General features: G+C 37.4%; 2 protein-coding genes across 9 annotated transcripts in view; both read left to right on the forward strand.

Annotated features, from left to right (window-relative positions):
* Positions 1–13324, forward strand: part of stxbp5b (syntaxin binding protein 5b (tomosyn)) — a 53106-nt gene extending 39782 nt beyond the window's left edge. Inside the window, exons 20-29 of one of the 5 annotated variants that reach the window (XM_028437451.1) lie at positions 460–516; positions 613–660; positions 2037–2087; positions 2241–2369; positions 4259–4495; positions 6336–6693; positions 6785–6950; positions 7947–8058; positions 10951–11171; positions 11265–13324. In XM_028437451.1, coding sequence (XP_028293252.1) covers positions 460–516; positions 613–660; positions 2037–2087; positions 2241–2369; positions 4259–4495; positions 6336–6693; positions 6785–6950; positions 7947–8058; positions 10951–11171; positions 11265–11306 — 1421 coding nt within the window. In that variant the 3' untranslated portion in view covers positions 11307–13324. The remainder of the gene's footprint in view (positions 1–459; positions 517–612; positions 661–2036; positions 2088–2240; positions 2370–4258; positions 4496–6335; positions 6694–6784; positions 6951–7946; positions 8059–10950; positions 11172–11264) is intronic. The other 4 variants (XM_028437454.1, XM_028437452.1, XM_028437455.1 and 1 more) reach the window with 4 other exon arrangements.
* Positions 13325–16466: 3142 nt separating this feature from the next.
* LOC114456939 (SAM and SH3 domain-containing protein 1-like) overlaps positions 16467–20694 on the forward strand; it is an 88785-nt gene continuing 84557 nt past the window's right edge. For 2 of the 4 annotated variants that reach the window (XM_028439021.1, XM_028439022.1), the window contains exon 1: positions 16467–18015. In XM_028439021.1, coding sequence (XP_028294822.1) covers positions 17548–18015 — 468 coding nt within the window. In that variant the 5' untranslated portion in view covers positions 16467–17547. Of the gene's footprint in view, positions 18016–18154; positions 18230–20694 lie in introns of those variants that run through there. The other 2 variants (XM_028439023.1, XM_028439025.1) reach the window with 2 other exon arrangements.

Raw genomic sequence — 20694 nt, forward strand, 5'->3', positions numbered from 1 at the left:
TTCACCTCACTGGACTAATGTGGGCTAATCACGTCACCAACATGGCGGCACACAGGGTAAAGTAGTACCAGTTTTAAAAGTTAATAAAACAAATATGGTGCAAAATAATGTGTTTTGTTAGGCATAGATCTTCTAATAAGGACATTTCAAAGGTTTTAGGCCACATTTGTGAAAACAGTGGAGGATCCCTTTGAAGTGAAGATCCTGTTGGGACTGATATCTGACACTTGTTGCTTGAATGTTATCAGTTTCTTACATATTTTGTATTTTATGTACGTGGGCGTAGGGCACAATAATGTTGAAATTACTTGTTTTCTCACATAAAATCTGTGGCCACTTGAACTCAAACTGCTCCGTATTTGGCCCCTGATCTAAAATGAGTTTGACACTCCTGAACTATAGATTAAAAACACTTCACCTTAAAGACATTTGTTCTAGTTGCCACTTTTTGTCACGTAGGCTCTACCTCTCCCTGCAATTCAGACGATGAGCGAAAGCAGAGGTTCATAGAGAAGGGTATAGTATTTAAATAGGAACTAAATAATGATGAAATGTTGGCTCACAGTAAGTGGCTGAAGTTCCCTGACGTGTGTCTTTGAACCTTATTTCCAGTGAAGTTGAAAAGCAGACGCTTTTCCAAGACGGTTGCCAATGACTTTGGTACTGTATGATGTGACGTCCTCTTTGTCATCATTCCCTTTTCTGTCTTGAAGTGGCAGCCTTCTAACCACTGCGTGCCTTCAGCCTCAAACATGTCTGTGCATCCTGTGCCAATGAAAGGCAGATATGCCAATATTATTTGTTCTAATTACTAATTACATGTTTTGTGGGGATGTGTTTGATTTTTATGAAAATCTTTGAGGATTTGTTATCCCGTGCATGTGAGGGCATATTTGTGATTACAGGCTTCAGATTTTCTATGCAGATTAAACACTGAAGGTTGTAGAGTGTCCCGCTCCAAACTGGGAGACGATAACTGAAGTTTGTTTGTTTTTTTGTATGGAAGCATAGAAAATCTGCTCCTTTCCTTCCTCTTTGCAGCACCAATGTCCAAATGACTGACTGTTATTCTGATTGTTGACACTTGCTCTGTGCTTTTCCTCACCAGGGCTTCACCTCAGTGCTCGTTGTTTGGCTATCCGCTGATAATTGTTCCACTTCTCTTCTTTCTGTCTCCTCTTAACTGTAATTGCTGTTTCACCAACGCCTCCCGTGTTGTTGTTTTTACGTTACAGCCTCCCTCTGATTCTGATTAGCAGCTGTGCTTCTCTGTCTCTCTTCTTTTATCCCAGGGTAGTTTTGGACTGTATCTGGCAACTTTCAGGCAATGAGTAAAATCTGCTGCTGCTAATGATTCTAATGACTGATTTTAAAATCTGAAGTTTTGTTGCAACAAACAAGGATTGGTGATTAACTCCAATTAAAGTTTTGCGCATTGCATGGTGGGATGTTGTGGAGTCCTGTAAACAGATGCATAGAAGTGTTTTTCTTGTGTTTCTTCACCAGACAAGGAGGACAGTGGTTGTTCCCAGTATTCCCCGAGATATTAATTCACTCTACAAGACATTTAATTTTGGCCAGATTCAGATCTTTCTGTATCAGCCCCGAAAAATAAACATCTGCCATTGCCATTTTGCTACAACTTTCAGTTTATGGAAACACCAGAAATGTGATTTTGGAGTAAACATAAGAAACCACGGTAAGAACTAATCAAAAACACTTCTATGCATCCGTCTATTGGACTCCACATCCCACAATGCAATAGAAGACTGTAACTATGTGCATTAAAAAACTAAACTAACTTTAATTTGGCATTAATTCAAGAACTCCTTGTTATTGCAACCTAGCAGAATCACTGCCATATTTAATGGTTGCCCTGCAGTTCATATCAGCTACACCTGTTACTTTCATGATTGCAACTTGATTTTCTCAGTAGAAATGATGCACTTGCCTTTCTGAAACAATCATTACTAAAAATCTATTTTTCAGCCTTTTTTTTCTTCATAAACCTGGGATATTGTTTGTTTTTGTTACAGCCAAGATGTCACGGAAACTTAGCTCGCCTGGTGAGCAAAAGCCTGACCAGGGTAAGCCCAAACCAATGAGCCCTCATTTCTTTTCTCTCTTCCTACAGGTGTGAACATTTCAAGCCTTTTGGATTGTATTTTAATGCTTTCACATTCACAGCTGAGTGTTAAAATGTTGAGACCAACTGTGTGTGTGTTTGCACTGGGGAGCAGAGGACAGAGTCCCAGGCTGGCGCTGTCTGGCCAGTAAGAAACGTGTGATTAGTGAGAAACAAGGAAGGCCCACAGCCACCATGAGCCTGAAGGGAGGCATGTGTAGAAGTAAATCAGCCCCAAACTGCTGTGAGTGGACCAGCCATGCGTTGATTTGGGCTGAAGTGAGATATCACCGGCACTAACCCACTCACCCTATTTGAGGCTTGTGCAATAAAATCTATTAACCTGCGACACTAATCTTCTCTTGATGAAGTCTTTCTACCTTCACTGCTCTCAGAGTTGAAACTGTTGCTTTCCTGGTTCCCAGTGTGTCTTGTATAAAGCGGTACAGGCAGGACGGCCGATGGATTCACACTTCTTTGAGTTTCTGTTGGGATTCCTCATTAGTTTTTTGAAGGAGAGGAAAAAAAGCTTGTGTTTTAGCTGCTGTCGGCTCCACAAATGAGGCATGAATAATGTCTGCGCTCTAAAAGCCAGTTCTTCTCAGGGAGTCTCTGTAACCTTACATCTACCTTTTTGCACATTGAGACCTTTTGTTAGTTCAGAAAAGCACATTTGCAACTGTTAAAGTAAAACCAGGTTTGGGGTCAATTACATTTTTCAGTTACAATTACGTTTTCAAATATCCATGTTCATTTACAATTACAGTGACCAGCATTTTTTCCAATTACAAATAAATTTAAATAATTTTTTATCCTCAGAAAGTCAATTACAAATACGTTCTCAATTACTACAGGTTTCTCGCGGATCCTTAAAAAATCTTAAAAGGCATTAAATTCATGAATCTAGAAATAAGCCCTAATTGTCATTAAATGGCTTAAATTAATGTTTCAAAAGTCTTAAATTTGAACACATAAGTATGATTTTATGATTGTAATTCATCTCACATTTCAAAATAAATGGTAACATTCGGGTTTTTTTATTTATTTTTTTTATGTATAAACAACATGGGAAATTGTAAATTTAACAAAAATTGCCTGTCCAACAAAAATGCTATATTTTTATAGATTTCTTGCTATTTTTGTAGTCATCTTGTGTTTTTGGAGTGATTTTGATTATTTTAGTTTGGTTGTTTTTTGTGTATTTACTGTCATTTTGTGCATTTTTGTGTGTTTACTTTGGGGGCCGTCAGTCGCACGTGTGCACTAACAAAATGATCCTAACCCTATGTAATTGATGTGTTTTTTTTCTTTTTTTTTTTTCTCTCCCAATAATGTTTACTGTGAAGTTGGTCTTAAATTTGATTTCAAATGGGAATAAAAAGTCTTCAAAAGTCTTGAAAGAATTTCACTAAAGCTGTTGGAACCCTCTACTAATGTTCAATTACAATTAATCACAATTACTGAGCCTTTGATAAAAAACCTAATAAAAGTGAACTATCTTTTATTATAACAGGTCCTAAATCAGCTGTAAAATACACTACAACAAATATCTATCATCTAATTTCTTTCATATCTATTGGTTACCTTGTTTGGCTTCCTAATCATTTTTTTTTCCTTTTTTAGGATTAAAAAAAAAATGAGAAAATAGGTTTTAAAATTTTTGGTGTGGGAATGGTTGATATGAAACATTTTATTAATTGTTAACTACATATGTGTAGAATTGTACATAGAACTGTAACATGGTTCCCAAGTTTTGCGTTAAATTATAATTGACTATTTTGATAGAATTTTCATGGCAATTACAAGGTCAAATATTTAAAGTTAATTACAATAAAGACAGCAACAGATTTTTTTTTAAATTGTAATTATTTATCAATTTTGCAATTACAATTATAGTTGACCCCAACCCTGAGTTAGATGCATTCATAAATTAGAATTGTGCGAAAGCCTCTCAATGTCAAACAGCTTTTAGTGATACATGGGTGTGATTTGTTTTGTTTCTACAAGGAAGGTTAGCATTGGTTTGCTGTGTTAGCGCTAACTGTTGCCTGAGTTTCCTGCTTCCTCTAAGAAGTATTCAGATCATCCGCCTTCATTCATTTACACTCTATCTTTGGTTTTTCTTTCATTCAGATGCCAAGGATAACTCATTCACGCGCTCGCGTAGCTCAAGCGTAACCAGCATAGACAGAGAGTCTGGAGAGGCCATCTCTGCGTTTTACTTCTGTGAGAGCTTCCCCAGGAAGGCAGACGTCCTGGTGAGCCCGTGTCTGCTGGTTGGGACCACGCAGGGCTCTGTGATGATGGTGGCCCTCAGTCTGCCCCCCGGGGACCAGAGACTGCAGCAGCCAGTGGGCATCGCCTCCTGTGGTAAGGATAATTATTACATCTGTAGTTAGAAAAAAAAAACATTGACATTTAGAAAATTTTTGGGGCTTGTTTGTATTTACTTTTGTATCCCTGTTTCACCCACTTTCCAAAACGGATGATTGTTGATTCAGATGAGATGGATGGAAAAAACTCAGCTGTTTTTAATGTTTTATATATTTTTTTAATTGTTCCCTTCTCTGCTTTGTTTTGATCTGACTTTTTTTTTATTTTGTCATCTTTTTAATCATTTTATTAAATTACTTCTGTGTGCATTGTCATTTTTAACATCTGTTAATCACATTTGCACATTTCTGTGAAGCACTTTGATCTATAATTTTTAAAAAAAGGAGCCATATAAATAAAGTTTGATTGATTGAAGCTGGTAGCTGTAATTGTTAAATAAAATCTCTTGAGGATATATATTTTACTTTTGTCAAACCATAAATGAATTGTGGCTTGCCATGCCTTTAGGAAAGTCAACATTTGTCACACTTTACATCACATTAAAAAAAAAATTTAGGACAGAAAAACATATTGATTTCTCTTTAGAATTATAGAATATAATAAAACCATGTCATTTCCCCTTCATTATTTCTATGCAGTGGTTTTAAATAGATTCAGCTCGTAGTTGACGTTCATAGTAGCACAATGGATCAAAAATGGATCATTTATACATGTATACGTGCTAGGGATGTAACGATTAATCGTAAGGCAGTTAAAAATCGATTCATAGGTACCACGTTCACATCGATGCGCTGAAAATTGAATCGCAGTACTTTTTTTAAACAGCAGAGGGCGCTATATATTCATCCTTCCAGAAGCGGACGTGGCGGGTGGAATCTGCTACTACTTTCTTTCTGGCCGCCATTTACTGTTAAACATGCTCATAAATGATTCTTTACCCCTTTAGCACCGAAAGAATATCTGTAATATTACGTGAATATCTGTAAAAGTCATGTTTTTCTATTAGCTCTGTCTGCTAGCATAGCTTCTCTTCTTCACTGGTGGAATATCTGCATGCCAACCGACCATTGGGTTACCAGCGCCCTCTGCTGGTCCCAACAAATATCTGACGTAAATACAGTAAAATGACTGTTTTCTTTTTTTTTTTAAAAGTCCAATTGTTAAGGCACAAAATACATTTTCAGTTGCACTTTTAAAAAGAAAAAGAACTATTATGTAGTTTTGAATTGTTTACTATAGAACCAGAATTTAAATTAATGGGCTTCTTCTTCATTTGTATTATTCCTTTATTTATTTCATTCAAGATTTATTTTTAGTTAAATTGCATTGTTTTGAATAGTTCATCAAAGGATTCTTTTGACAATGAAAAATAAAAGGAAAATAGTACAGTATTTTCTCCAAAAAAATAAAGGAATATTTTTCAGTCATCATTTGTCTACAGTCCCATTTTGTAAAATAAATCGGGAGAAAATCGCATCGTGAACCCAGTATCATGAATCGAATCGTATCGGGAGTTGAGTGAATCGTTACATCCCTAATACGTGCATATATCTATCTATATGTGTGTGTGTCTGTATAATGTACATCTTTTTTTTAATCTTATGGGAATCCAATATCTATTGATTTACTTGACTATTTGTTTAACACTATTGTTGTAATTAATTCTACTATTACTATCATTGCTATTATCAGTTTTCTTATGTTTTGGTTTATGCTTGATCCTGTTGTTTTAATGCAGGTAAATACTGTACCACAAGTTGAAATCTTTGTTAATTGAGTGCCAAAAATGTGTTAAAAATAAGAGTTTGGGAGAAAAAAGATCATTTTAAGGTCTGCACCTGTTTCACATGGAAGTAACAATCTGTAATATTCCAAGGCACACTGGTCAGTCTCAAAGGAGGCATCTTGACGATGTCACTGTTGGACGCAGCTGGAGCTCTGCTGGCCCCTTCCTACGAGACGTGGTACGACCCCAATGCCTCAGATGAAGAGAAGGAGAAGAGCAGGAGGCGCAGGCCGGCCTCCCCTCCCTCCTCCCAGGAGGGCCAGGACACCCAGTTGGCAGTGCTGTGCTCAGAGAAACAAGCCAAGGTGGTGGCCCTGCCGTCCCAAACCCGCATCTACAAACACAACATCACAGAGGTCTCCTTTGTCCTGAGGGCCGACGTGGTGCAGATGGCAGGAACCAACTGCATCGCCTGTTTCTGTGCTAATGGACACATAATGACTCTCAGGTATGGTCATTAGCAGCTTCTTAATTAGCCACCATCATGTTAGATGTGTAAGTTGCCGGTTTCATGCTACCTGTATTTTGTATATTCCCAGTTTGCCCAGTTTAAGACCTCTGCTGGATGTAAACTACCTGCCTCTGACTGACATGCGGATAGCAAGAACATTCTGCTTCTCCAACCTGGGCCAGGCCTTGTACCTGACCTCACCCACAGAGATCCAGAGGATCACCTACAGCCAGGAGACGTGTGACAACCTGCAGGTTAGCAACGCCACCCAGGGTTGAGCTCAATTACCTTTTTCAATTACAACTACGTCTTTAATTATCCATGTTCAATTACAACTCTATTACGATTACAGTGACCAGCATTTTTTCCCAATTACAACTAAATGTACAATTATTATTTCTTCCCTGAAAGTTGATTACAATTATGTTCTCAATTACTAGTTCAAATTCAATTATTAACAATTACTGAGCCTTTAACAAATAACCCCATAAAAGTTAAAATTCCTCTTGTGTCTTAAATCAGCTGAAAAAAACACTAAAGAATATTATCTATCGTCCAATTTGTTTTTAATCTCTTGGTTATTTATCTTGTTAAGCTTCCTAATCACTGAAAATATTGGTATAATTAGGGGTGTCCCGATACGATATTGATATTGTTTTTGTCCCCGCCCTCAGTTGTTCCCACCATATACTGACAATAAAAAAATAACTAAAGTGAAGCATGTATTATTATTTATTATTATTATTATAAAACAAGTAATAAAAGTATGTATGATTCATGCTGATATCGTATCAATATTGGTATCGACCAATACTCAAGGCTGCAATATTGGTATCATATTGAAAGTGAAAAAGTTGTATCGGGACAGTCCTTGTATTCATATTTTTGGTGTGGGGATCTGAGCCTTTTTTCTGTCAGTATACCCCTGGATTTCTATCTTTTTTTAAAACAACATTATAAAACAACCTTATTAGACCTGACGGTTAGTGGGAAAACTTGATATGAAACACATTTTAATGAAAACATATGTTTAAGCCATTGAACTTTAACATGGTTCCCCAGTTTTTCGTTTAATTCAATTGTAATTGACAGTTTTTACAGAATTTCCATGCCAATTACAATTATAAAGTCAATTATCTGAATGATGTATTCTTTGAAAATGTCCATTCAACTTAAGGATTTGTTTTAGTTGTGTGTGAAAGGGAGAATATGTGTTTGAATCCATGTGCTGATGATTGTTTCCTGCTCAGGAGATGCTCAGTGAGTTGTTTACTCCTGTGGAGACTCCAGAGGCTCCAAACAGAGGTTTCTTTAAAGGCCTTTTTGGGGGAGGAGCTCAGTCTCTGGACAGGGAGGATCTCTGTGAGTACTGACTACTCTCACCTGTTACATTATAGCATTGATTAAAGAGTAACTGAACCCTGAGGTTTGGGCTGATGTGTGTTTAGGCTGGAAATTCTAAATATGCCTTGATTATGGGCTCCTGGAGCAGTTTAGACATGCCCAGTCGCTCTACGGCAATTACTGTTTTTATTGGTTACCATGCTTTTTCAGTGTTAGAAAGTGAAAATATATGTGTCTTTATTGCACATAAACTCTACATTTTCCTCTGTTTGTTTGTTTATTTATTGTATTTAAGACATTAAAACAAATGTATTTCTTCATCCACATTGAAAAAAGATGAATGAAAAGCAGCAGAATGAAGTAAAACTTATAACATCTGCCACTGCATAAAAAATTATTTCATTAAACAAAGGCAAAGCAGTCATAATCCAACTCATTTTAAACCACAATATAGTTACACTTTTCTAGTACTTGTTCAACATATTATGTTTCATATTCTTTTTGAACATATTAAGTGATCTTCATTTTCTGATGTCATCATTTAAATTGTTCCTGAACTGAAATTCACCTTTCTTTGTCATTGTTCTCAAATTGGGTTTTTCTAATATCTTTAGTTATAACTACTTTCTCTGTTGATGTTTTTGGGGGTTTTTTTTGCAGATTTCCAGGTAAGATTTTTAAATGAGCTTTGTACATAGTTTTTAAAATGTTGTACTCTACCAAACTATGACATTTTAATAATTCTTGCTGTATAAATATTAGGTTTGTATGTCCCTCTGTGATCACACTTTAAAGCAACGAAGTTCAAAAGTGAGATGCTGATTTAATTCACACTTCCAAGTGCAGGGGCAGGCACAACATGAGCTGCTGGTTGAGATGCTCCACTTTTTAAAGGAGTTTTTAAAGGAGGGGGCGGGGCCAACAGTGATGGTTTGTGACGAAAGAAGTCGCCAAAACGTCACAAACCACTAAGTATGTAATGATTCATCCATTAGATCCATTAATCGATTTATATTCCCACAATACAACTACATCAATCTGCGCTCGGCTAGTTGTCCTTCAGGATGACATGAATCGATCTAAAATCATTTTAAAAGGTAAGCAATTGATTGTCGATAAAAGGAAATAACGCATTGGATTTAAGCACAGCAGACTTTATATGGATGTGTTTTAAAAGCACTTTTAATATTAAAGACGCAGCAGACAACAAACAAAATGTAGAAGCCAGCGAGCAAGAAAATTATCAGTTTTCCACCTTTGGGGTCCAGTGTGTGGAAACACTTTGACTTCAACACAGACAGAGATGTTCTGAATGAGTCACTCACTGTGTCCACCGTCCACCACCAGGCCCTTCAGACAGCGTTCACTGCAGCAGCACATGTTGCGTTAGCGCTAAAATCCTACGGCTCACCATCATGTTAAAATAAAAAGTAGCAGATTCAACCACTGCTCATTTAACCTGAATAGATCTATGTTGCACTTCATTTTTCATGTTAATATTGTATTAAATTTATGTTGAAAAACAAGCAGAGTCAGGTAAACTGTATTTTTATTAAAAACATATTGAGTATTGAAAATGAGAGCAGAAAAGTTAACTTGTTAATTTAAACTGATTGTTGGTTGAACTTTATACAAATAAAATGTGAAAATATTTAAACGAATCGTTACACCCCTACAAACCACCATTCTCAGCCAATAGTAGAATTTGATTGTAATAGCCTAGTTTCAACCCATAGAGGGCAGTCACCCCTACAACAAAATATGCCAAATGTTGCTTTTTTTCACCCATCTCCATTTGTTCTAAGAACCCCAACAACATAGTATTTTTGGGAGTTTTTTTCACAAATTTGCCTGTTTTCTGGAGTTTTAGCCTCTGAAAAGCTACTTTCAGAGCAATTCTCAAAACGGGCTGATTCGTGGCCTACTTATGCATATTCATGAATAGACGTGTCTGTAGACTCTGACTCCACACACAACGATCATTACCAATTATCTTTTGCTTTGCACACACATTTGTTATTGTTTAAAGTATGTTACACATGGCTATTTATGCGTTTATTGTGATTTTGAGTTAGAAAACTGTGCGCGCGTTACTGCAGAACCAGAGTAGCAGCAGCTCCTCCTTTCCACACACAAACACCCAGACTGTCTCCTTTCCAATTACCGCTCTTCGTTGTCCGTCACCGCGTAAAAGTTAGAAGCCGTCATTTCAACAACTGAGTCCGCTGTTTGCGCTGTGAGCCACGAGTCCGTAAACATCCTCATCATTTATTCCTCCGTTTACAAGTGATGTCGGGTGTCGCCGCATAGGCTGATGTAGCATTAGCACGGAGTGCTAACAGCTGATGTGTGTAAACAATGGCCGTGGCTCCAAGCAGTGACACCCTACACAATCGGCAGCAGAAAAAGTAGTGCAGTTTGGGCATCCAGTAGTGCAGTTTGCATTTACTTATATGGCAATAAAGTATAATATATATTGTATTTTAAACTGCAGTGTTTGTTTTAGATGTTTGATAGTTTGAGAGGCAGGAGCTCACATTCTAGGAGGCATGTATTATGTCCATGCTAGGAGGAGAGAGGATTGTCAGTAGGAGGAGTTTTGGCAGGTGACGTCAACTGCCGGGCAAAATCCAACTCGCCCGTTTTGAGGTGACTTTTGACAAAATGTGGAATAACAAGGGAGATAAACAGAACTTTTTCAACTTTGTCCCTATGAATGAAGCTAAAGGGATGTATATCACTGTAGTAAAACCATCATGAAGTGATTTTTTTCATCATACTTCCCCTCATGAATTCAGTGTCAAGAGTTGTACTTGCATTTGTTTTCAGCTGAAAAACATGGCTATGGGGTTTAGTTACTCTTTAAAACAGAGATTTGCTTGAAGGGTTTTTCTTTTCTTTCGTTTCCAGTCGGTGAGACAACAGCTGGTAAGGCATCTCGTAGCCTTGCTCAGCACATCCCCGGCCCTGGCAGCATGGAGGGCATGAAGGGTGCAGCATCAGGGGTAGTGGGAGACCTCGCCCGTGCTCGGATAGCTCTGGACGAGAGAGGGCAGAAACTGGGCGAGCTGGAGGAGAGAACAGCAGCCATGATGGCCAGCGCAGAGTCCTTCTCTAAGCACGCCCACAATGTAGGATAAACCAATCACTTCTGTTTACGTTTACAGCCATGTTTCAGGCTTCACGTCTCATCTCTGGCTCTGATTCTCTGCTGTCTCCCTCAGACGATGGTGAAATACAAAGATAAAAAGTGGTACCAGCTCTGATGGCAGCGTGTGGAGCTTCACACCTTGTAATCACGCACAGTATCTGTGAGAAGCTGCTGGGGGATCCAGCCCAACAGAATCATCTTTTTTGGGGCTTTCTTTTGTTTCGTTTTTTTTCCCCTCAGCACAATGTTATGAAGATTCTATTGTGTTACCTCAGTCGCTGGAGGATTGCTGCAGCGACACTGGCCAGTGCAACATGACGGGAAAAGGAAGAAAAGATGTTTCTGGAATTAATCTCGTCACGTCAGTCGGGAATGGCAATGTTTGTATTCTAACGATGAAAGAGGGGCAGACCTTTCATATCTGTGATGAGCTTGTATATTTCTCATATATATATGTACGTATACATATATATGTGTATATATATATATATATATATAAAAAAGAAAGCACTTGAGGAGGCCTGACTGCAGCTGAGGGTTTTATGTCATTAATGGTCTCTGCCAAACACAGTGAACTTCAATGAGGAGAAAAGTCTGATGACCTCCCCCCGCCCCCCTCCCACCCCATCCCCATTTGTCCTTCAATCCAATCAGTTCCTTGAGTTTCTGTTGAGATGATCGAATCAACAAACGACTTTGTGTTTGTTTGTTTATTTGCGTGTTTTAAATTAATGTTTCCCGCCCCATTCTCTTTCTCTCTGAGTGTGTGTGTGTGTGTGTGTTTTGTCCTTTTTGTCCACAATGGGACTTTGCAGCACTTAGAAGAGTAGAAACAGGTGAAGGATGAGGAGATGATGAATCTATTGCCTCTCACAGAATAAGGGCTGGTTGTACGCTCCTAGTTCATCACAAACCATCTGGATTTTTTTTTTTTTGCATCCCTTTAGTTTTATACGGGAAGGACAGTAGATTAGTGTTTACTGAATGATTTTTTTTTATTTTTCATCTAATATATTTATTGGAGCCATGTAATAAATAGAAATGAAATGAAGTAAATATGTTGGGCATTGACTTAATTTAGCGTCTTTTACTAAGTGCACAAAACAGTGCTTTAATGTTTACCTCCCACTGAAGAGTTTACATTGATCTGTGGATACACTGGAAAACTGAAGGTGTTTTTCGTTATAGCAACGCTGGGTATCAATGAGTCATAAATGTATATTTTGGTTATTATTCTAAGGTTTCTGTGACGCAGACCTGCCATAGATGATCAGTTGTGTTCTTTAAATTATTCTGTTGTAGCTAAAGTCCAGTTTTGGGTTTTGTTTTTTTTGTTTTTTGGTCGGGTTTCTTAATGTATCATGGCAAAAAATAAAAAGCATGTGTCTCCTACAGCACAATGAAAGTGATGATGCTGTATCTGTAGCTGCCAGGAGGAGAAAAATGACCAAGCACAAACCAAGTGTGGCATGATTCGCCATTGGTCGCCTCTGAACCATTTCACTTGAAGAAAAAAAAAAAAAAAACGATCTCTCTTCTGTCTTTGCCTCATGACACATATATGCTAACCTCTACCTATGTGTATATCTGTGGACATACATTTATTCTGGAATATGTGTATGGGCACCAATGTTTATAATTACTGCATAGATACAGTGTATTACAATAGGTCGTTTGAGGTTTTTGGTTTGCTTGACAGTGTTCTTTTCTAAATGTGATAAATAACTCTATTCTAACAAAATTAATTTGTGTCATGAGGGTATGCTGCTATTTGTGTCAATATAGGAGCATAATCTGGTTGTCTTTCATTTTGAAGAAGAGAGACAAGACTTTGTCGGTCCATATTTCTGCCAAATGTCATAACTTGCGTGCACGCCTGGACAAAAATCTGACCGTGCAGGTCCAGGCAACGTGACATACTTGTACGCTTGCTGCCATGTTCTTTTCTGACACCAAAGAGATGCTTGATTTCACAAAGTTGTCTTGGTTTTAGTTGTCTTTCTTTGCATACGAGAGTCAGTACTGGTTTCCTTTGTGCGCATTAAAGTTAATGGGCTTTGCTTCTTCATGACGTTTGCAAAGTGGATCTGGTTTTATTCCAAAAAAAAAAAAAACAAGAGAGATATCCACCAAAGAAAATAGTCAAATAATAGATATTGATTTACAAAAATTAGTTTAGTAAAATACTGAATAATATTTGAGTAATGAAATTAGAAATGTTGAGTTTTGAAGGCAAACCAAAAATGTTGCATTGTCCGCATTTTAGAAGGATACATCCATATTTTGATCCACTGTGTACTACTGAAACAATCCATAAGATGAATATATTTGTGAGTTTTGCACTATTTTTTGTATCAAAATTATCATTCATTAGTCTAATTTGATCTATTTTGTTTCAAAGGACCAAAACATGAAAAAAAAGAACCTATGCTTATCTGTTTTTTTGCCAATTATGCTGTTCGCTTCACTCTCAGATTTATTTTCAATATCAGGGTTAATGATATGATATATTTATATATTTGAAAAATAAGAGTATATACTTTTTATTTCAAGAATCTTGTCAAAAATGAATACAATTAATGTAAATTTGGGATAGAAAAACTCATGTCCATGTCCAGACGCTGGTTGTGCGTAATCGTCCATCACCCAGACATGACGATAAAACCTTTATCTGGATCACGTTCCTTTTTTCGGAACACGATCATCAGTTTTAAGCTTTGCTACTGTTGGATAAATGTGTATGTTCTGGGTCCAACTTGTGTGTCCTCAGCCTTTAAAGAGCTTCAGTTTGCAGCATATATATCCTTGATGGTTTCTTATTGCCCATTGAAGGATGCATGATATTAAGTGTTTACAAACTTTAAACTACCATGTATTACTCCCCCTTGTAGAGATTGTCTGTTCTGGCATTTGAAGTGATCACCACGTTGAACAAAGCAGACATTGTGGTCACACAGCAGAAGCCGTTCCCTGTTTTTTTTTTTTTTTTTTTTTTACGTTCATGAGATTATTTTTACTGCTTCATCTGTCCATGTTACTGTCTGCTTCATCAGGCTTCTTGCTTTCCCTGAGCTGTCCGAGACACGTTGAAGAAAGCTTGAGGGTTTTTCAGCCGCCATACTTCCGTCCATCCATCTGTCCTCTGGGATTACTATCGGTGGAGTTGCAGTATTTTCTCATAGTAGGCAATTTTTGTACAGTTTTATTAAAACAAATTTCACATGGGTGTCTGACTTGATCTGCTGCCACAAACAATTTAGACTGTAGATACAGTATATATAGATATTATTGTGCAATGGAAAAAATAAATGTAAAACTAATCCTAATGAGAATTTTGTCCTGTGGTTATTATTTACCTAAAAACATGTGGGTTACAGGTGGGATGTGAATCTTTGGGTGTCTCACGATTCGATTCGATTCAAAATCGATTCTCAACTCAAAAATTGATACAATGCATAGTGTGTTAAGACAAATTATGGCATCAGAACAATACAGTTTGTGTAACGTAATTTTAAATAAACTGATTCCAATGATGTAATCACACAAAGGCAAACTTAAGACTAAAGGTAACATTTATTCATGCTAAACAAATAAAAAACTTACTGTACAAGAAATAAAAGTGCTTAAATAAAAGCTTAGGCCAGATGCCCCTTTCTTCCAGAAGTAAAGTCTCAACTCTCAGTGACTACAAGAATAGGTTTAAAGTATACAAAAAAATAAAATAAAACTGCCTAAATAAAAGCTTAGGTCAGCTGCATTTTTCTCTTAGAAGTTACAAAAAGAAACTACACAAATTAGTGTTTTGTTATTTTTTTATTTTTTGTACGTCTCAATTCTCAGTGACTACAAGACTACGTTAAGTCATACAAAAAATATATATATCTAGAATTCTGGTAATTAAAAAAATTGCCTAAATAAAAGCTTAAGCTGGCTGCTTTTTTTCTCATAAAAGCGCATTTCAAAATACACAACAATGTAACTGGTGTTTTCTTTGATATTTCAAAAATATCATTGTACAGTCACAGTTAGTAAAGCACATTTAAGACCTATCTGATCTAAATTTAATACTTTTAAGGCCTAAAAAATGTATGTATGTGTATATGTAGATATATATATATATATATTTTTTAATCGATTTTTGAAGTTTATGTATCGATTCAAAATCATGGATGATTAGAATCTCGATTCTTATGTGAATCAATTTTTTTCACCACCCCTAGTTACAGGCACCTCACGAGACAAATAACATTTAATATAAAAGATACTTTTTAGTGCTTCGTTTTAAAGGCAGATAGGTGAAGTGTTTACTGTAACTGTTACTGTCAACTGCCAGTCTTCCTCAGAGGTGTCTGCTTTGATGTGTCCTTGACTTCCGCATAGTTATTCCAGCAAGTCCATTGTGTCTTCTTTTTTAAATAATTCAAAATACGCGAAAGGCAAGGACACATCAAAGCAGACACCGCTGAGGAAGACTGGCAGTTGAGTTGAAACATGTCAGGAGATCAAAGTAAATGTCAGAATAAATGAAATGCAGAAAGCACAGCACAGAGCCATAGAATAATAATAATAATAATCAATAAAACAAGTTAATTCATCAGTTACATATTTTAGCATGACTGAATTATTGGCCAGGCTATTGACCGATGTCAATTAATTGATAATAGATTAAATCGGCCCAGGCTCTAAATAAATAGTACTTTATTTAATTTTCTTTTTAGAAAGGTGGGCAGCATTGTTGCATGGCAGGAGAAAAAAAAAAGATTGTAATAGTTACTTTGGGCCACCTGAGTGAGGTTTAACTGTTGTGTGTTTACAATTGGCAAAAAAACAAAAAAAAAAACAAGTAGTTTACAGGTGTGTGGTGAACATTATATATAAATTGATTAGACCAAAAAATGTCATAATAATGTTTAAAAAATCTTACATGTATTACATTACAGTATTTCAAACAAGTGAAAATGATTGGACTGAAATTGGACACCTTGATTGGAACACCTGCATGTAATGACTCATCTTTTTAATGCATTTAAGAATCAGTTTGCTCTTTCCATTTGCGCTCACGGTTTTATTTTTATCTTATTTCATTTTATTTCATTTTATTTCATTTCATTTCATTTTATTTCATTTTATTTCATTTTATTTCATTATTATGCGTTGTCCTACAGTACCATAGAACACCTGCAGATGGCGCCAGTGCCCCCATGCTCCAGCATTGATCCAGCGGTAAGTCCAGTACCAGACACGGAGGTAGAGCTGCTCCAGAGCGGCAGCATCCTTCTCTCACTCCGGCAGGACGGGTGCATGGACCACAGGAGCAAAACAACTTGGGGAAACGGAGCAATAAGCCAAGCTCACAGTAAGCTAAGAACTTACTCCTCAGAACCTCCGTGTAACATTAATTAGTTATATTTTCCAGCTGTGTTGATGTTTATTGATGGTTTTTCACCGCCTCACTCGGAGCTCCAGCCGCTCCGAGCTCTCTCTGGCCCGTGTGAGTCTCCGCTGGAGTCCGGCGTCCTCAGCGTCCGAAGCCGCTGCAGTAAAAGAAGACAAAAAGCGTGGAGTTTATCAACTGGTAGAAATGAAGTCTACGGAGCTCTGAGGGACGAGAAGTAGCTCTTGAATGGTGAATGTTCAGTCTTTTATCCATCTGAGTCACAAACTAAAAACTTTGACTATCCTTCATCACCAGAAACCATCTCCATCACTCACACAGGCCTGTGTATGGAGCATTAAACGACCTTCCACTGTGTGTGAACTCAGCAACAGTTGTGAATTTAACCAATAAGAACCTAGAATTTGATACATTTAATTCGTTTCCCACTTCCTCTATATTTAGTGATGGATAGAACGGCAGTAAAATGAATGGATAGGATGAAATTATCACATTATTGACGCGTTTTCTATCAGTACTTTCTAAAGATCTGTGATTTTTCTAACAATTCTTCAGAAACAAATTGCCTAATTAATACTACACTTAAGCTCAAACATTCTGAATGTCTCCCTCACTTGAATACATGTTTTAACTTTGTTGGAAATTCCATTAAATATGAACTTTTCACAGTAACACTAAAGAACAGAATTAACTGTACACAATGCACATCTTGGTGTTTATCAGATTAGTTTTCCACCCTTTTGCATTAGCGATAACATTTTAAATTGGACCTTGAATAAGCAGATCTAAAAATCTATATTGGTTTGTCATCATACTTACGGGACACAAAATCCCATTTTGTCAAAAGACCTACGACGATGTTTCGTAGTTACCATTTAATAACTCAACAAGACTGTGTCAGGAACTGTTCAGATCATGTATAATACCATCGGTTCTTATGTGTTGAACCTTTATTTATAAGATGAGCCAAGGACCAAATCTCGTCCTGCAGTGGCTGTCGAAGCTCCACTTGGCCCAGTATGTGGAGTCATTCCTTGACAACGGCTATGACGATTTGGAAGTTTGCAAACAGATTGGGGAACCAGACCTGGACGCCATAGGTGTGAGCATTCAGTACCACAGAGATAGGCTGCTTTCAGCCGTAGAGACGCTCAAGGATGAGGACCAGAGAAAAACTCCTGGATATTACTTCACCTTAGAGCCTGCGGATGTTTCTTCAGACAGAGACATAGCGGGGGACTCTGGGACATCCAGGCAGAACCCTAACACCAAGGTGGGACACCAAGCATCCTGTCCGGGTAACCATAACCTGAAATATACACATTGCAGTGACTTTGTGACATATCCCAAACTGAAGCTGAAGGTACTCATACGGGATAAACTTTCCAAGGATGGAATCAACTTGGGACAAGCTCCTTACACCAGCAAGGTAGGCAACGTCTGACTCCTCTCTTACTGTGCTTTGATTGGTCCTCCAGAGCCGTCGGCTTGATTTTGTACGCTTACTGTGTTGTTTATGTGATGATAGGTGTGACTAATTTTCATGATGGCACTGACAGCAGCCAGAGGAAGGAGTTAGTGTCTGTTGACTTGGACTGCACGGGTTCTGTGCAGTGTCACTTCACTCATAATGAAAGCTCGAGGTAATTAAGTGTGAAGTTATTGAACAATACACATTCACTGGCAATGTTGTTGTCGCTAGCTTTTTGATAGTTTCTCCTGCACCAGATTTTAAATGTGCTCTTTATATTTGAGATGTTGTGACTGTGAACTGGCCATTTGAGCACAGTAGACTAATTCTAGGGTTAAACCAGTTTGGAATCTTTAGGCCTTGTGGCATGATGATGTGTTACGCAGGTAAAGCTGTTGATCATAAGATGGGTGCACTGAGGTATTGTGTTTTTAGCACCAATAATGATGAATCAATGAAAACATTTCACACTTCTTACCAATTCTGGCCAGACCTAAACTTACTAGACATTTCACTTTTTTTCCTCAGAATTCTGATAGTAAGTCTGTGGGAAGACTTTGATTCTTGTTCTCACATCACTGTTTGACTATGTCTTGTGTACCGGTGTACCGAGACAACTTTTTCGTTACTGATATTGAAGTCTTAAGTATTTATCAATACCAATATCAATACAATACTAATACTTTAATTACTTATTTTGAAGTGTGGAATGTTAGAAAAGGCTTGATCAAGTAATGTTACTCAAACAGAACAATAGTCAGCAACAGCATGTATGAGAAAAAAATAACCCATTTATGATTAACCAATTGGCTACATACGTTTAAACTGTTTTAGAAAGTGTCTAAAGCCTTCGGGATTTGGGTACGTTTTGCACGTTTTCCGGACCTTCTCAATAAATGTAATGTGCCTGTGTTTTTTCACTGTGCCAGGATGGAGTGCTCTAAGGCGCCATGTATATTTTTTCATTTTAACATGTTTAACATGGCAAATTCCACCTTTAAAAATATTTCCTGGGTTAGGGATAGAGCTAAAATAAAAGGGTTAGCGGGGTAACTAAAAATAAATATGAGCTAAAGTAAAACTAGCGGAACTTTAAGTCAAGTGATGCACTTATCACGTCACTTAAACTGGCCAATGAGGGGCGATCCATATGAATAGACTGGTAGTCTATTCATATGTTTCCGTATGAATAGCCACAGCCTAAGATTTAAACTTAAACATAAGAATATTCTACAAAAAATAACCTCAATAAATCCAATAAAAACAATAAATATCATATCAGAGGTTTTAGATTCAGGTCAGTATAATCCTATACTCATTTTTATTTATTTATTTATTGCTGATAGCGGAATCAGAAAAAACTTTATTTATCCCAGAGGGGTAATTAGAGTCGGACCGATATCAATATTGGAATGGGACACTTTTAGTTTTGTGAAAAACGATAGTCTTTTGCTTACTTGGGTAGTAAATGCTGCCATCTTCATGTTAAACCCAGGCCATCTCTCCTTTCTCCAATAAAATATGGGACTTAATAATTGCTTCCTACTGTGTTTCTCTCATTATACAAAATACAAAAAAAACCTGGAGACGGTGAGTGAAAAATCCTTTTAAATCAGCTGTTTCTACCAGGCCAGTCACTTTATCTCAAACATAATGCATTGCTTAATCTAGCCAATTTTGGTAATTTCTGCATTCCTGAGATGATGTAATATGTAGATTTGGGGGAGATGTATGTCTGCTCGACTTGATTGGCGGGTGGGGGATTAGTGCTCCATACTCCAGGTCTCCACTGTAATGAGGATTTGACAGACCAGTGACAAAATCTACCAATAGTAATGTTGTGAGCTACCAGAATTGCAGAGATTAGCTTGCAGAGATTTCCATCAGTGCTGTGTATCTATTTTTGTGAAACTGAAAGACAAATTTCTGCTCTTTGTGGGTTTTGATTGGTTCTGTAATTTGCTATACTGGTAAATTACTCCACAGGATTAAAAAAAAACCCAACTCCAGTTGATGATCTTCTGACCTCTGTAGACTCGGTCAATGGGACAATGGATAAAGTCTTCCTCTGATGACAGATGTTTACTTGGGGTTTTGCCTTTCCTGACAGCAGGCCATTTCACTTGTGGGGATTGTCTCTGTTCGTGACTACCATCTAGTTCTTTTACATAAGATGAACCATAGAATGGTGGTTAATGTGATTGTAGATTATTGTCACTGTGTGCGCCACTGTGTTCATAGTGCACTTTGTTAATGGTCAGAGGTCAGCCAGATGTGAAGTTGTGATGTTTGAGTCATTTTCCACACTCTGTCGTGTCCATCACTTTAATAGTTACCACTACAAAATATACCGAGCGCAATTGTGCTGTCATTTTTTATTGTGTAACCACTTTATGACCGTTTCCTTTCTTCAGCTGTCATTTTTTCAAGCAGTACTGTAATGCCGCGTTCACATTGAATGCGTCACAAAATGTTCATGCATCCAAATTACATAAAAAGTCAATGCACAGTTGCGTCCCACATGCAAAATCTTTCCTGTGCGGCGGTGCGGTCCATTCCGCGCATCAAGAGCGTTGGCCGTGTGAGCGGGCTTCCGATTTTTTGTCGTATTTGCAAGAGTTGAAAACATTGAACTCC

The sequence above is a fragment of the Gouania willdenowi genome, chromosome 22 (assembly GCF_900634775.1).
Source record: "Gouania willdenowi chromosome 22, fGouWil2.1, whole genome shotgun sequence".
NCBI lineage: Eukaryota > Metazoa > Chordata > Actinopteri > Blenniiformes > Gobiesocidae > Gouania > Gouania willdenowi.